Source organism: Lycium barbarum, chromosome 6 (assembly GCF_019175385.1).
Source record: "Lycium barbarum isolate Lr01 chromosome 6, ASM1917538v2, whole genome shotgun sequence".
In the NCBI taxonomy this organism is placed as follows: Eukaryota; Viridiplantae; Streptophyta; class Magnoliopsida; order Solanales; family Solanaceae; genus Lycium; species Lycium barbarum.
Window position 1 is genome coordinate 14,764,306 of NC_083342.1, and position 17,010 is coordinate 14,781,315.

Consider the following 17,010-nt stretch of genomic DNA (forward strand, 5'->3'; position numbering starts at 1 on the left):
CGAACCAAATCAATAAAACCGACAAAACCAAAACCGATAGAATTTATATTATAATTGTTTGGTTTAATTTGAATATTAAGAAAAACCAACTTAATTGGTTTGGTTTGGTTTTAACCAAAACCCAAGTCAAACCGGACCATGAACACCCCCTACATGTATCGTTTACTATAAGTTACAAACAAAATTTACAAACTCTATCACCGTCGCATCCACAGACACTTCAAACTATATTGCATGTTCAGCACACAAACATTACATATTTCCATCAGTCTCGGAAACTACAAGAATTTCAAACAAATGAAACTCTTCCCAACAACTACCAAATTTAATAAAAAGAATAAGGATAACTTATCCGCTACGTATAGGTGAGAAGATGGATATTCAAGACATATATATTATGTACAACTCTCCTTAATTGCCATATATCATTGGCTGCAGTCTGGACTCTTCTAATTTACAGCAGTGACGGGAACTATGGAATCTCGTAAAGAAGAAGCTACCTCTATATTATGCTGTACATCTCCATTTGCTAGCTTTGAGGATTTTCCGTCCCAAAACGAATTCAACAACTCCTCGAAAGAGGAAGTTTTTAGTTCTTCAATAGATTCAACACTTGGAAGATTAAACGGTCTCTTTCTCGGCGTCGAGCACGATGGTTCATCAACCTAGTATTAATAAAAGCAATTTTGAAATAGACGTAGAGCATAGTCCTTTTTAAGAAACTGAACATAAATTTTGAGGCAATGCCCTTACCATGTATTCTTGTGAAAGACTTTTTCCAGTGTATTCTGTAATTTCAACAACCTTGTGGTAGTGTCCACTGTTTAGTTCTCGCAGCTCTCCACAACAAGGAACAATAGTAGAATCAAGGTTTGCACAAGCATCACGGTCGAGTTGTAAAGAATCTGCACATGTTAATCATATTAATTGGAGGACATAAAGTTAATCTCTTAATGTGCAACTCTTGATAGCTTACGGTCAATAGATGAGAGTAGGTGTTTGCTAGCAGCATTAGTGTCTTCAAGAGTAGATGACACGCCAGATGAAAATCTCACACGCAATGCTTGATTTGCATCCATTCCTCCCCTGCGGAAAACGTCGAGAGTCACAGTCTAAGTAAAATATAACAACTATGAAACTGAACACTTGAACAGTCAGTGGACCAACTGACCTAACGATTTCATCAACAAAAGCAACATTTCTCTCCTCTAGGTTTAATAAAGACTGTTGAGCATTTGTCCATTGCTCTGCCCCCAATTTAGCCTTTTGCACACTGCATATTGCATATTTCCAAGTTAACACAGAAAGGATGATAAATATACTTAGAGACAGCAAAGAACCATGTTAGTTCGAAGATATTGCGGAATAGATGCTGTTACATACCAATTCTGTAGCACCTCCTCCATCTCTTTCTTCCCATTTTCCACAGCAGCAGTATCTTCAAGATAGCGTGATTCAGCCTTTTCCATGTAATCGGTCCATTCGACTTTAACTGAAGAAGTTGAATCTTGCATGGTTGACATCTCTTGTTTCAGTCTGTTGGTTCTGTTGGAGGCACTTTCTCTAAGGTCATCAATAGCGGTTTGAACCTATAGCAGATAGCCATTCAAAATTCAATTAGCTTTCGCAATCTAAAGTAGATCAAAGTCGCTCAATGACTGTGATTCCGGATCCAGGATTTTCTGCTTGAAAATGTAATAAGTCAATTATTTACTGATGAGCATTGACTACAGCAATAAGCAAGCATAAAACTACACAAGTGAAAAGGGAGTCCTAATCTGTCTACAACACCTACAAGACTTCTCATGTTGATATTCTTGTCATCATTTTTCTCAGGTTTAGAATTGTGCAATCTTAGCCACACCAAAAATTGTGATGCACATCTTTATTATTACTAGATGACCTACCAGCTTTTTCTTCCTAGCATTTGATCCAGCTAGCAATTCTGCCACTTTCTCCAAGATTTGCCTTTCCTCATTGGCAGCACACTCCTAAAATTGAGAGATCCATATAACATGAGGTTAAAAATGCATATTGATATTGATTAATAAATAGACATATGATGGTGGATGAAATCACTGACCTCAAACTTCTTTTCTAGTTCAGAGAATTTCTGGTCGCTGACCGTCTGTGCTTCTTCCACTATTTCACTCAACTGGGACACATGCGTATCTAAAGTCTTAAAGAAGTTCCCGGTAATCTGAGAAATGGACCTTGACATTGTGATACTCCCGCAGTGTGCCTATAAAGGCATCCAAAATTTATAAGCTATAACTCGAGAAGGAAAAAGAAAGATCCAAATAACTAGCAATGAAGAATACACGTGCTTCACAAATAGTTAACTAATGATACCTCACGTTGTTGTTGTGCAAATGCAATTAGTTTGTCCTCCTGATCGTGCAAACTGTTTTGAAGATCATTAACCAACGTATCAGCCTCAGAGGCAATCTCCTTAAAAAGCTACATGAGGAAAAAGGAGATGAGAAAAAAAGTTCCTCTCAGAATTTCTTAAGGCAACACAAAAGATACACACCTCTCCCAAAGAAAAAGAATGTTTAGAGACTTCACAATTTAAACGATCAAAGGTTGACTGAGCATTGCCATCAAGTTCCCCAGCCAAACCATCTAAGGCTTTGATACCAGAACCAAACATGGTTTTCAAGTTCTCTAGATGGCCTCGAAGCTCCTCCACTGCCTGAAAAGCAGACCAGAAAGCAGTATTGTTTAATAAGAGAACAATTTCCATCAGAACCAAACACAATTGATGCACTGCAGCTATTAAGCATGTAATTTATTTGTGTCGAAAGAGCAGGTTCAAATAATTATTACGCTCCCTTAATTAAATTTGTTTTAGTATATACTGCAACAAATAATATCTGAAAACTACATATTCCTGCTTCCTTTTGGCTTTAGCATCATCAATGCAATTTTTCTAGTATGTCATGTAGAGAGTGTCACTCTAAAGGCTAATTTTTAATCTGAGTCAAGAATACCTCAGTCTTTGTACAAACAAAGGACTGCATGTCTTCCTCCATGCCTTTGAGTTGTTGTTCTTGTTGTGTGGTTGAAGAAGCAACGGTCTTATGCAGGACTTCAAGCTGTTGAGTCAATTGGGATTGGAATTTTTGGATAAGAACTCTGTTTCCATCTTCTATTTTGTCTTTGCGCTCTGAAATCTCATCCATTATCAGTATGCAGGAGTTTGATGCAACATTGTTTTCTTAGCAAGAAAATTCATCGTGTATTTGAGTTAGCCGACTTTATACATACCAATCTTGGCAAACAAGTTTGATACGTCTGATGCAGCATTTTCCAGTTCAGCTCGAAGTTCAAATGCTTGCTCAACCAGTGATTTTTCTGTTTGAGGAACATATAGTTCCAGATATCATGCACAACTCTAAAAGTGAGATTATTTTAAATAAATCCTCACATTCACTGCCTAATGATTATGGCTGCATCTAAATTTGCTAATGCTTAAGAAAAATGTATTATACACATCCCAATTTTACTTTGTAGAAAATGTTAAAATAATAGGTATGCGGCATAGATACGCTCCCCCTGAAGGCAATTGACTAGCCAAAAAAAATCTCCTTTCGCCCAGCACAGAGGATGAAGCTTACCAGATTTTAGAAGGTTAGATATCAGAAACTCCTTTTCTTTTATAGTGGCAATTGCCTGCCTGTGTTTCTCTTCCAGATCAGCCAATGTATGCTGAGTTTCCTGAAGATTTTTCTGAAAGACACAAAGTATAGTAAATTCCATGAGAAAGAGTCCGACAATAAAGATCTGGAATTAGTTGAGTTAAGAATTCCATTAACCTCTGTCTTCTCAAGTTTGTCACCCAATTCTGCTGACAACAATTGCTGAGAATTGTACAGTTCCTTAAGTTCCATAAATTGCTGTTTGCAGAAAGCAACATGGTAATGAGTTAAGATTTATCAGTTTATGACAAAGTTTATCAATTTTAACTAGAAACAAAGATGCTCCAAATTTTTTCATCTCTTGCGCACCTTGTCCCTGGATTCGAAGTCAAGTTCCATCCTTTCTATCTTTTCAGACATTGCCTGAGAGAGGAGAAAGACAAGTTACCATAGGAGTATTAAACACATATGTCAAGTGACTGCAACCAATCTTGGGATCCTGAAAACAGTACTGAACCTTCTTCTCTGCTTCTTCTTGAAGATATCGGTCTCTTGGTATATAAATTCCATTCTTCTCTCTTGCAGCATACACCTCTGTCGGCATTAAAATAGGAAACACGAAATATGTTATTACATAATTTGTCAATGCAGATATGGATTTATATATCGAAAGGGAGGAAGAGAGCAATATAGACCTTGCTTCAGCCGGTCAATCTCGGAGTACAAATCTTTCATTACTGCCGATTTCATCATCTTCTGGTTAATCTGAAATAACAACAGAAGAAAAGCTGAAGGATAATTAAATCAGAGATGATAGGTAAAGAGACATTCTTTAGGCAAGACATGTCCAGAAATCTGACCTCTGGTTTGTTCTTTATATTTTTGGCACGATGAGCATAATCCAAAGTGCTCAGTGTCTCTTCCAGACAGTGAATTGATGGTGATATTGTCGCAATAATGCATGTCTTTGTTTTCCCTCCAAGAGAATCCCTCAACAATCTTGTCAATTTGCTATCCCTGCCATACAAAGCAATACTTTCTCAGGATATGTAAGAAGTAGAAGCATTTTATAATAACATATGACTGGATTGAAGAAGACCTGTATGGGATATGACCAGAGTGCTCAACTAAAGCATTTATAACACGACCAAGTGTAAGCAAACTCTTGTTGATTTCTCCAGCTTCCCTCGCTCTTCCCTGCAGCAAAAGAGAATTTAGTTTATTATACTGTAGTAGAGAAGAACGCAACTGAACGAGAGAAAAAGGACAGAAAATACAGAGATCTTAAAAAGCAGAATGTCTAGAGATTAAGCTATCATGAATAAAAGATAAATTTGTGACCTTGCTAAAACAGCATGTGGGCATGCCATTGTTTCTTTAAACTACTTTTACATGCATTAAGAATACTGCCAAATGCAATGGCTTGGCAGTCGGATATATTTACATCTCACCTCTCTTGCACCAGAACGTGATATGTTCTCAGAACCAGCAAGGTCTACAAGGTTCAGTTTGCCACATTTGATCATCTCTTCCCCTTCTGGAGTGCATTCCTTGATGTGAATTGTGATAGAGAAAATAGAGTGAGAACGACTGCTCTGCTTGTTAAGAAGAGTCTCTGCTGTACGCCTCTTAGCTGAACCTTTCTCCAGGATCTTATAGATTTCATTTGCAGTGGACACAATCTCCTCTTCCAAGCCTCTAACCAAAACTCCGCCCTTACCATCTTCCATCAGAGCTATTGGTTTTTTGGATTTATCATCTACATACTTTGTGCATTCCTCAGGAGCTAAAAGATCTGTGATCTCCTCATTATAAAGCTCCAAATGTGTTACTTTCATGTTATATTCAGCATTTTGAGCTTCCAATATCTCAAAAATTTGCTTAACAGCTCGGGGGATAACACCTGCATCACTTGGAAATTCCCCATTCTACACGGGGAAACTTTAACAATTAGTACAAAGAAACAACTAGTAGAAACAAACACATTTGTATCAACCACCAACCTTCTTTCTTCCCCCTCCCTCCATTGTATAAGTTTTCCCTGTTCCTGTCTGCCCATAAGCAAAAATGGTGCAGTTATATCCCTCTAGAACTTCAAAAACAATTGGCCATATTGCAGAATCATACAAGTCCTTCTGTTTGGATGTTGGACCAAACACCTGAGACAGAATTATCCAACATAAAGTTAGGGTCTTCGTGAGAAATACGAAAAGCACGAATAATAAATAAGAAATTACAGATTTTATTATAAAAAGTGTAGTGACATTCAAGAAATACCAAAGGCGTGATTGATTAATAACGAAAAGGAGATTTTTGTTTGAAAAAACATTAGACAAAAGTGTAATTGACAAATTCATTTTTAGCGAAAAGCAATCTTGTGTGAATTACGAACAATGGCACTTTATCTATGGAAGAATCAAAGGAAAACTATAGGAAATTAGGAATATGTCCAAATTTATGCAAAAAAAAAGGGCAGCCCGGTGCACTAAGCTCCCTATATGCGGGGGATCCAGGGAAGGGCCGGACCACAAGGGTCTATTGTACACAACTTTACCCTGCATTTCTGCAAGAGGCTGTTTCCACGGCTTGAACCCGTGACCTCCTGGTTTATGCAGAACCACTTAATTTCTTCAAATCCTTTCTTTTGGTATAGTCTACATTATTTTCTGTAAATCTGTTCTCTGAAGTGAACAGATAAACGATAAATCAGCTGTAAATTATCAAACCTTATCAAAGGCAAATGTTCGGTCAATCTGCTTATTAGCTATGTTTTGAATAGCAGAAACTTCTCTTCTACCCTCATTACAGTTAATCACAACTGGTGTATGCAATCTTATCTCATCCTCACTCAACGGCCTGCATATTTCACAACATAACAATTCTATCAACTACTGTCAATTGAAATCAGTAAATAATAAACATAACCAACTCTTAGCTCCCGTTTGGCTATAGATTTTGGACATATATTTACAAAAAACAATTGAAAGCATTGTTTGTTCAAGAACTTTGATAAGTTTTTGAATATTTATCTTCAAAAAAAAAAAAAATCAAGTTCCAAAAAACTGGCCCAGACCAGTTTTTGGGTGAAATTTCACTTCTTCACAAAACGTTAAATTTTTTCCAAGTAAAATGCATGTCCAAACACAATTTCAAGGTCCAAAAATTTAATTTTTCAAGTTTCAACTAAGCTAGCGTTTGGCCATAGATTTTGGATCAGATTTTGAAAAGTTATCTTCAAAATATTTTCAAGTGCTCAGACCAGTTTTTCCAAGAAATTTCACTTCCACTTGCAAAACTTCAATTTTTTTTCAAGTAAAATGCATGTTCAAACACAACTTCAAGTTCCAAAATCAACTTCAAAACTTGCCCGTTTGGCCATGAGAATTTTTCACTTTTTTCCGGAAAATTATTTCACTTCTTTTGGAAATCAACGTTTGGCCATGAAAATTCAAAATACAGCTTGAAGTTGAAAAACACCTAAAACTTTGTTTTCACTTTCGGTACATTCAAACAACCAAATATTCTTTGCATTAACTATAACAAAACACAACTCCATCTTCAACTCCAACTTCAAAATTCCAAATAAAGTGAAAAATATTTGATTTTCGCCTACTTAAATTTTCAAGTTCCAACTTCAAAAATCTATGGTCAAACGCTAGCTAAAGTACATTCATTTTACTCACCTGCAACGCAAAATAACTTGTACATTAACGCCTTTTTCTTTATCATGCTTGCCATTCCCTTCTCCCGATCGAAGATCTCTCACCACCTTATCACTTGACCGCGGCGTATGTGATGGCGACATCGAAACTAAGCCGCCGCCTCTTCTCTGTTGTTGCGATTGCGATGACTCCATTCCTTAACTATCCTTCAAATCTCACAACTTTATTCTCTTAGTCAACTCAGTTCAAATTCCAATCTGAGCAGAAAAATCACATATCACAAATAAATAGATATATCTAAAAATCAAATATATATACCAGAACAAGCAACAAATATATCTTAGAAACTTCATAGTCAGCTCGGCTCAAATTCAAAGAAAAGTACATACAAAAACAACAACAACATACCCAGTGTAATCCCACAAGTGGGGTTTGGAGCAGAAAAATTACATATCGCAAATATATAAATATATATATATATATATATATATATATATTTGGATTCTACTTAAAATGTGGATTTTCTTGAGATTTTAGATAGTAAAACTGCAACGGAAACTCAATATTTACTAGAAAACGACTTACCGATTCGAAAGTCTCAAGCAAAAATAAATTAAAATACAAAAAAGGATAAGTAGAATCCATTCCTTAACTATACTTCAAATCTCACAACCTTATTCTCTTAGGCAACTCAGTTCAAATTCAAATCTGAGCAGAAAAAATCACATAACACAAACAAAATAAATATATCTCAAAATCAAATATAGCAACAATTATATCTTAGAAACCTATATTTCAGTGGAAATCGATGAAGGAGAAATAAAATGCGGATCTTCTCGAGATTTTAGAATTCACTGTTTACTCGAAACTGACTTACCTATGCAAAAAAAATCAAGCAAAAATAAATTAAATTAAAGGATAAGTAGAACCTATGCAATCACAAGAATAATGCAGCAAGTTTATATACTTCAAATCTCACAACCTTATTATTCTCTTAGTCAAACTCAGTTCAAAATACAAATCTGAGCAGAAAAATCACATAGTAACACAAATCAATAAATAAATCTAAACGTCAAATGCATATACCAGAACAAACAACATAAATATATTACTAGAAACCTTTAAATCAGTGAAAATCGATGAAAGATAATGAAGGAGAAGTAAAATGTGGATTTTCTCGAGATTTTAAAATTCACTGTTTACTTGAAAACGACTTACCGATGCGAAAAAATTCAAGCAGAAATAAATTAAGTTAAAATACAAAAAAAAAAAAAAGGATAAGTAGAATCTATGCATACACAGATACGTATAAGCAAAAAAAAAAAAAAAAATTAGAAATCTATGTCAGTTGAAATCGCTTAATGAGGATCGAGGAGAAGTAAAATGTGGATTTTCTCAAGATTTTAGAGAGTAAAATCACAAATATTTACTTACCGATGCAAAAACAAAATAAAAAAAAATGAAAAGGATAAGTAGAATCTATTTAATCACAGATAAGTACAACGGCATAATGCAGGAAGTTTATATACTTATTGTGAGTGAAGTAGTTGCCGGCCAGTTGAGAGGTTGGACAATTTCAGCAATGAAGAATGTTCTAGAGAGAGAAAGTCAGTAGAAACGTAGAGTGTGTGTGTAGTGAACGGAGAAGATGGAAGACTGGCAATCTTATTAATTTGCTGAATTTTTTAGGTTAAAATTTAAAAATATTTGCTCTATTTTAATTTATTTATCTGATTTTGATTTGACACGGAGTTTAATAAAATAAAATAAAATTAAATGGTCTTAAATTAAGCTCGTCATAGATTATTATGAAGTTAAAATTTGAAAACTTAAATTTTTAAAGTTGTGATTTTTGAAACTTGAAATTGTATTTGAACATATATTTTACTAGGAAATATTTGAAATTTTATGAGTAGAAGTGAAATTTATCACAAAAAATGATCTAGCCCGTTTCTTGAACTTGAAAGTATTTTGAAGAGAAATTTTCAAAATTTGATACAAAATCTATGAACCAACGCTAGCTAAAATGTATAGAGTGTATCAAAATATTATTTATTTTTATGATCTTAAATATATCATGTGCTAAGTTAAAATTAAATATTTATTAAATTTTTTAAAAAAATTAAAAAAAAAAAATAAGACAAACAAACTAAACAGAAAGAGTTGTGTGCGTTGCGCATAAGAGAGGGAAAGTAGAGGAGAATTGTGGCTGTTACTGTGGCGTTTGAATTTTGGAAGGGAATTTGAAGATCAGAGATGACGGTGTTAACAGTTCCGTTTAGAATCCATTTTTTATTGTTATAAAATTCAAGTGAAAAGAATATTAACATAGGGTCCGTTTGGGTTATAGCTGATTAAAAGTACCTCATAGACATCAAAAGTACTTAGAAATATTTTTAGGTGCTGAAACTGAATTAGTAAAAAGAAAGCTACGTATTAGGGTGAAAGTTTTGAATCTGATACAGTCAAATCTTTCTATGACAGTATTGTTGGTTTCGAAATTTTTGTTGTTATAGAGAATTATTGTTATATATCTATAACAATATTTGCTATTTAAATAATAGTTGGCTGCTATATGTAAAAAATATGCATAAAATTTATTTTTATTTTTTAATGTTGTAAAAAAAATAACAAATTATTTAAATTTTAAATCTCAAAGATATGAATGCTCACTAAGACTCTAACTAAACATTAAAGGAAGTTAATGCAATTGCAATAAATTCATTACTGAAGTATATAAAGTTTTAAGCTCTAAGACACAACATATTTTAAATCTGCACTACTTGAAATTAAATTCTTTCAAGATTGATGGGAGAAATTTATAATTGTAGCTTGTTTTGTAGAATCAAATCTCTTAGTGGTGATATAACACTTGAATTTACGAAGATTTGTGTCTAAACTTTCAGCAAACTGGTATCCAATTGTTTTCCCTTAAAGGAAAACTAAGAGTTGAACCATTGAATCTTCTAATCCAGTCCAAGTAACTATAGGTTAAAGTGCTTAGTCAGCACTTTCATTGTCGTCTTCGGCTTTCATATTCTCGTCTTCCACTGCAATGACATGGAAAATAATCTCTTCATCAGTGAAAGCTTCAATGATATGAGGTGTTGCATCAAACTCCACACATGTATTCATATGTAATACTCTGTCATAAATATAATATATTAAAATATCAAATTAAATATTTGATCAAAATCTACACTATTTATTATGGGTAATAATAAATATTCTATTTTTATAAAGATGATTAATAATTATATCTAAATATAAAAAAGATATTCACTTATAATAACATATCTAAACCACAAATTTTAAAAGTTGGTTTTCTTTTTTAAACTCCATGCAGTCCAAATGCGTCATAGAAAGCAAGATGGAGGGAGTATGGATGTTCACGGTTTTGGTTAAATCCAAAGTCAAATCGAGTACTAACTAAATAAAATAAGTTTAAAGTGGTTTGGTTATGATTTTAGATATTTAAAAACCGACTAAATTAGTTTGGTCATGATTTTAATCAATAACCGACGCAAACCGAGCCATGAATACCCTAGGAGGGAGTATCATTTTTTAGTAAGATTCCGCAAAAGTACCAAGATTAGCAGATCTAAATTCAAATTCCATCAACTGATGAATTTGTGTACATTAAGTTGATACCCTCGACTAATGAACCTTAAGCGTGTCAAATTTGCACCAGTTAATTGATGCTTGATATTTTTTTTTTTCTAAGTATCGTTTCTACTGAGTACTGACTAAATAAAATAAGTTTAAAAATAATGATTTCACATCTCAAGCATTGGAATTTTCTGTATTTAAAGTGAGTCAGGTGGAGCCTCGTTCGGCTGATGTAAGGAGCAATGGGGTCCAGAGCATGTCAGTTGTCTTACTACTAGATTTCATGATTATTTTAATAAAAAGAAGGATTACAATGTAATCCAATAATGTTGAGCTTATTTTGAATTCAAGAAATTGTTTACTGTTATGAAATACATATTATGGATGTCCACTACACAAATATAATGTCTCTTTCATTATCTTTCACCATCTTAATGGTTCTTCCATTATCTTCCACCATCTTAATGGTTCTTCCCATCTTAATGGTTCTTCCATTATCTTCCGCCATCATAATGGCTCTTCCATTATCTCATATATTGAATGCATATGTAGCACTATAAATAGAGGCATAAGTTTTCATATGGAATGAACTTGTAACACATTTTGGAAGAATAATAAAATCTCTCCTCTCTTGTCTATCTATTTCTATTGTTTTCATCCTTTACTATTGTTACTCTTTTAGCTTCATTTTATAACACGTTATCAGCACGAGACTCTACCGTCTCAAGGAATTTTTGAAGGTTAAGGTAATATTTTTATTCTCTTTATTTTATGGCTAACCTTATAAAACTCGAGTTCGTTGCCCTTGATATTTCGGGCAAGAACTACCTATCATGGATGCTAGATGCTGAAATCCATCTTGATGCTATGGGTCTTGGAGACACCATTAAAGAAAATAATAAAGCATCCAACCAAGAAAATGCCAAGGCTATGATATTCTTGCGTCATCATCTTGATGAGGACCTGAAAATTGAATATCTTACTATTAAGAATCCACTCGTTTTATGGAAAAACTTAAAAGAAAGGTATGACCACATGAAGATGGTCTTCCTCCCAAAAGCACGACATGAATGGATCAATCTAAGACTACAAGATTTCAAATCAGTTATGAAGTATAACTCTGAGATGTTCAGAATTACTTCTATATTGACACTATGTGGAGAAAAGATTAGTGATTCTGATAAGCTGGAAAAGACGTTCTCCACTTTTCATGCCTCGAATGTGCTCCTGCAGCAGCAATATCGAGAGAAAGGTTTCACAAAATATTGTGATTTGATTGCTCATCTTCTTTTGGCTGCACAAAATAATGATTTGCTGATGAAAAATCACGAGAATCGACCTACTGGCGCTGCACCACTCCCCGAAGTGAATGAGGTGTATGCCCACTACTCCAGGCGTGGAAAAGGTCGTGGCCCCGGTCGTGGTCATGATAATAGTCGTGGTCGTGATAATAGTCGTGGTCGTGGTGGTTATAATGGTCAAAGAAGAAATTATTTTCCTGGTGTTAATCACTCTTCAAGGAAAAATCACCACCAAAAGGGGAAAAGGAAGGATGATAGGCGTGAAGTGCCAGAAGCACGTGGCTCAGAAAACAAATGCTATCGATGTGGTGAAAGTGGACACTGGTCACGTACCTGTCGTACGGCAAAGCACTTGGTTGAGCTTTATCAGGCATCAATTAAAAGAAAAGAGAAAAATCCTGAAGCTAATTTTATCTCTGAAAATCAAATTGACATCACACACTTGGATGCAGCAGATTTCTTTGAGCACCCTGAACGAAAGATAGATCACTTGATTGGTGATGGTTTTGTGGTTAGAGATGATTGAGTTGTTTATTTTAATTTTTACTAGTTGTAATAGTTGATGAATAAAAGACCATGTGACAGTAGTTGTTTACATGAGTACTATTTTTAATTAGTCTAGATTTAGTAAGTTTGTTATAGTCAGTTATTAATAAAAAAAAATTAAATCTGGTTTGTCTTAATTAAATAATATTTTAATATTGGTATTAGTATCCTCTGCTTACTAATTATAGAGGCTCAGTGAGTATTTTGGGAGATTTATAAACTTATGACACCAATTCAATGGAGTTTGAATTATCTATATCTTGTTACTTCTTCTATTCCTCTGGCCGACAAGATTTTTCATTTTATCTATACTTTGCATTCTTTTAATCACTACACTTTATACTTGAAGTATAATAGAATTAATATACTACTAAAGAGCGAACTGGAAAGATGGGAATTGGTTTATCAGATCTAGTTGTATAAATTGCAGTGTTATGCTATTTCATTTTTACAGTTACATATTTAATTCATGTCTCTTGGTACTTTTATTCTATAGCTTGTTAGCATAGATTGAGATGTGTATAACGTGGCTATACCCTATTAAGATTCTAATTGGAGGGATGTGGTAACAAGTCACATGGATGAGAGCTTGTCAACTTGTTTTTTGCACGAGTCATGGTAATGAATATGTCAGTACTTCATTTTACCGGATAAAATACGTGAAACTATTTTTATCTAACCTCCTTGACTCTATATGTGTATAAGTGTTAATATTTAATGGGTATTCATTTAATTTTGTGTATGTAATTTCACTTGAAGATATGGATTATTCTCAAAGCAAGTTTGGATTAAAATCCAATTATAAAGACATTTGTTTGATTGATTCTGCTACTACACACACGATATTCAAAGACAGGAAATATTTTACTCATTTACTTATGGGTAAGGCAAAAGTTAATACCATATTTGGTAGTACTAGTTTGATTGAAGGCTCCGGAAGAGCCACCATAATTTTACCTAAGGGAACAAAACTCATTATAAGCAATGCCATGTTCTCTCCTAAGTCCAGAAGGAACTTATTAAGTTTTAAAGATATCCGTCAAAATGGATACCATATTAAAACAATGGATGAGATGAATCTTGAATATATTGGTATCACCAAGGATGTATCTGGCCAGAAAGTTGTTATAGAAAAGTTTCCTGCTTTGTCTTCTGACTTATATTGGACAAAAATTGGTGTCATTGAGGCACACTCTGTCGTAAACCAGAAGTTTACTGACTCCAATACGTTTGTACTTTGGCATGATCGATTGGGACACCCTGGATCTATAATGATGAGACGAATTATAGAAAATTCAAATGGGCACCCATTAAAGAACCTGAAGATTCTTTTAAACAATGAATTTTCTTGCCCTTTTTGTTATCAAGGCAAGTTAATTATTAGGCCATCACCTACAAAGGTTGAGTTTGAATCCCCTGAATTTTTGGAACGTATACATGGGGATATTTGTGGACCAATTCACCCCCTAGTGGGTCATTTAGATATTTTATGGTCCTAATAGATGCTTCTTCTAGATGGTCTCATGTGTGCCTACTGTCATCTCGCAACCTGGCGTTTGCGAAATTATTGGCACAAATAATTCGATTACGGGCAGAATTTCCTGATAATCCGATAAAGTCTATTCGCCTTGATAATGCTGTAGAGTTTTCATCCCAAGAATTTAATGATTATTGTTTATCAATTGGGATAAGAGTTGGACATCCTGTAGCTCATGTTCACACTCAAAATGGCCTTGCAGAGTCATTAATTAAACGTCTGCAGTTGATTGCAAGATCATTACTCATGAAAACGAGGTTGCCCACGACTGTTTGGGGTCACGCCATTTTGCATGCAGCAACACTTGTTCGTCTCAGACCGACAAACTATCATAAATTTTCTCCGTTGCAATTGGTTTTGGGTCAAGAACCTAATATATCTCATCTAAGAATTTTTGGATGTGCCGTATATGTGCCTGTAGCACCACCACATCGCACCAAGATGGGTCCCCAAAGAAGATTAGGAATATATGTTGGGTTTGAATCGCCCTCTACTATTCGCTACCTTGAACCATTAACCAGAGATTTGTTCACTGCTCAATTTGCAGATTGTCAATTTGATGAGACAATTTTCCCAAAATTAGGGGGAGAGAATAATGAAATAAAAAGGGAAATTTTGTGGAATAATTCATCATTGTCTCATCTTGATCCACGTACTTCTATTTGTGAGCAAGAGGTTCAAAAGATTACTCACTTGCAGAAAATAGCAAATCAAAAGTCAGACGCATTTACAGATTTGAAAAGGATTACCAAATCACATATCCCTGCAGAGAATGTCCCGATTCGGATTGATGTCCCTGTAGGACCATCTACTAGTGTCATAGCAAACGAGTCCAAAGCACGCCAGAAGCGTGGTAGACCATTGGGTTCTAAGAATCGAAATCCTAGAAAAAGAAAAACAAATGGTCAAGATGACACTACGAAAGAACCTCATAAAGAAATTCAAAATTTGAGCAATAGTGATATTCTTGAAGAAATCAATGAGCCTAGGACTCAAGAAAATGAGGAAATATAAATTAATCCAATTAATGTTGGGACTAATTTGAATCGATTGAAAATAAATGTGGATTATGTCTTTGCCTATAATGTTGCAACAAGAATTATGCAAGATAGTGAGGATCTTGAACCCCGATCTGTTAAAGAATGCCAAGAAAGACGTGATTGGCCAAAGTGGCAAGAGGCAATTCAATCAGAATTAAACTCACTTACCAAACGGGAAGTTTTTGGACCTGTAGTCCAAACACCTAATGGCATTAAACCTGTTGGTTATAAATGGGTTTTTGTGCGAAAAAGAAATGAGAAAAATGAGATACAAAGATATAAGGCACGCCTTGTTGCACAAGGATTTTCACAAAGGCCTGGTGTTGATTATGAAGAGACATACTCCCCTGTTATGGATGCAATAACATTACGTTATCTCATTAGTTTCGTTGTCCATGAGAGACTTGAGATGCATTTGATGGATGTGGTTACAGCCTATCTATATGGATCACTTGAAAATGAAATATACATGAAAATCCCTGAAGGATTTAAGATGCCTGAAGCATGTAGTTCAAAGTCTCGGGAAATGTATTCAATCAGATTACAAAGATCATTGTATGGTTTGAAGCAATCCGGGCGCATGTGGTATAACCGCCTTAGTGAATATTTGTTAAAGGAAGGCTATACAAATGATGCAATTTGCCCATGTGTTTTTATAAAGAAAGTAATATCGGAGTTTGTTGTACTTGCTGTATATGTTGACGACATAAACCTTATTGGAACTCCTGCAGAGCTCAAAAAGGCAATTGATTATTTAAAGAAGGAATTTGAGATGAAAGATCTTGGAAAGACAAAATTATGCCTTGGTTTGCAAATTGAACATTTGACAAATGACATTTTTGTCCATCAATCTGCCTATACAGAGAAAGTGTTGAAACGATTTTATATGGATGAAGCACATCCATTAAGTACTCCGATGGTTGTTCGATCACTTGATGCGAATAAAGATCCGTTCCGACCTCAAGAAAAGAATGAGGAAATTCTTGGTCCAGAAGTACCATATCTTAGTGCAATTGGTGCACTAATGTATCTTGCCAATACCACAAGGCCTGACATAGCATTTTCAGTTAATGTGTTAGCGAGACATAGTTGTGCTCCTACAAGGAGACACTGGAACGGAATTAAACACATATTGAGGTATCTAAAGGGGACTATCGATTTGGGCTTATTTTATTCTAGAAATTGCAGTCCCGATCTTGTTGGTTATGTCGATGCAGGGTATTTATCTGACCCACATAAAGCTAGATCTCAAATAGGCTATGTATTTATTTGTGGGGGCGCTGCCATATCTTGGCGATCTACAAAGCAGCCTATTGTGGCTACCTCATCAAATCATGCTGAGATAATAGCTATTCATGAAGCGAGCCGTGAAGTTGTGTGGCTGAGGTCAATGATACATCTCATTCGAGAAAAGTGTGGTTTGAAATGTGATAAAATACCCACAATCTTATATGAAGATAATGCAGCATGCATTGCCCAATTGAAAGGAGGTTTCATAAAAGGAGATAGAACGAAACACATTTCACCAAAGTTATTCTTCACACATGATCTCCAGAAGAATGGTGATATTGATGTGCAACAAATCCGTTCAAGTGACAATCCTGCAGATTTGTTCACCAAATCTTTACCAACTTCAGCTCTTGAGAAGATGATATTCAAGATTGGAATGCGAAG

General features: G+C 34.7%; 1 protein-coding gene across 2 annotated transcripts; it reads right to left on the reverse strand.

Annotated features, from left to right (window-relative positions):
- Positions 1–197: 197 nt before the first annotated feature.
- On the reverse strand, positions 198–8,990 carry LOC132600836 (kinesin-like protein KIN-5D). 2 transcript variants are annotated; one of them, XM_060314247.1, is made up of 23 exons: positions 8,833–8,990; positions 7,325–7,560; positions 6,368–6,497; positions 5,645–5,800; positions 5,093–5,569; positions 4,741–4,838; positions 4,502–4,658; positions 4,337–4,406; positions 4,159–4,235; positions 4,011–4,064; positions 3,819–3,899; positions 3,621–3,732; positions 3,271–3,357; positions 2,994–3,169; positions 2,534–2,695; positions 2,353–2,460; positions 2,084–2,242; positions 1,908–1,991; positions 1,384–1,589; positions 1,172–1,273; positions 977–1,086; positions 754–905; positions 198–665 (listed from the first exon to the last, which is right to left on the reverse strand). In XM_060314247.1, exons 2-23 carry the CDS (start codon positions 7,495–7,497, stop codon positions 450–452), a joined length of 3,147 nt encoding a protein of 1,048 aa, XP_060170230.1. In that variant the 5' UTR covers positions 7,498–7,560; positions 8,833–8,990; the 3' UTR covers positions 198–449. The 2 variants fall into 2 exon arrangements, with proteins under 2 accessions (XP_060170230.1, XP_060170231.1); XM_060314248.1 differs by having other exon boundaries at positions 7,325–7,509; positions 8,833–8,974.
- Between the last annotated feature and the right edge of the window lie 8,020 nt (positions 8,991–17,010).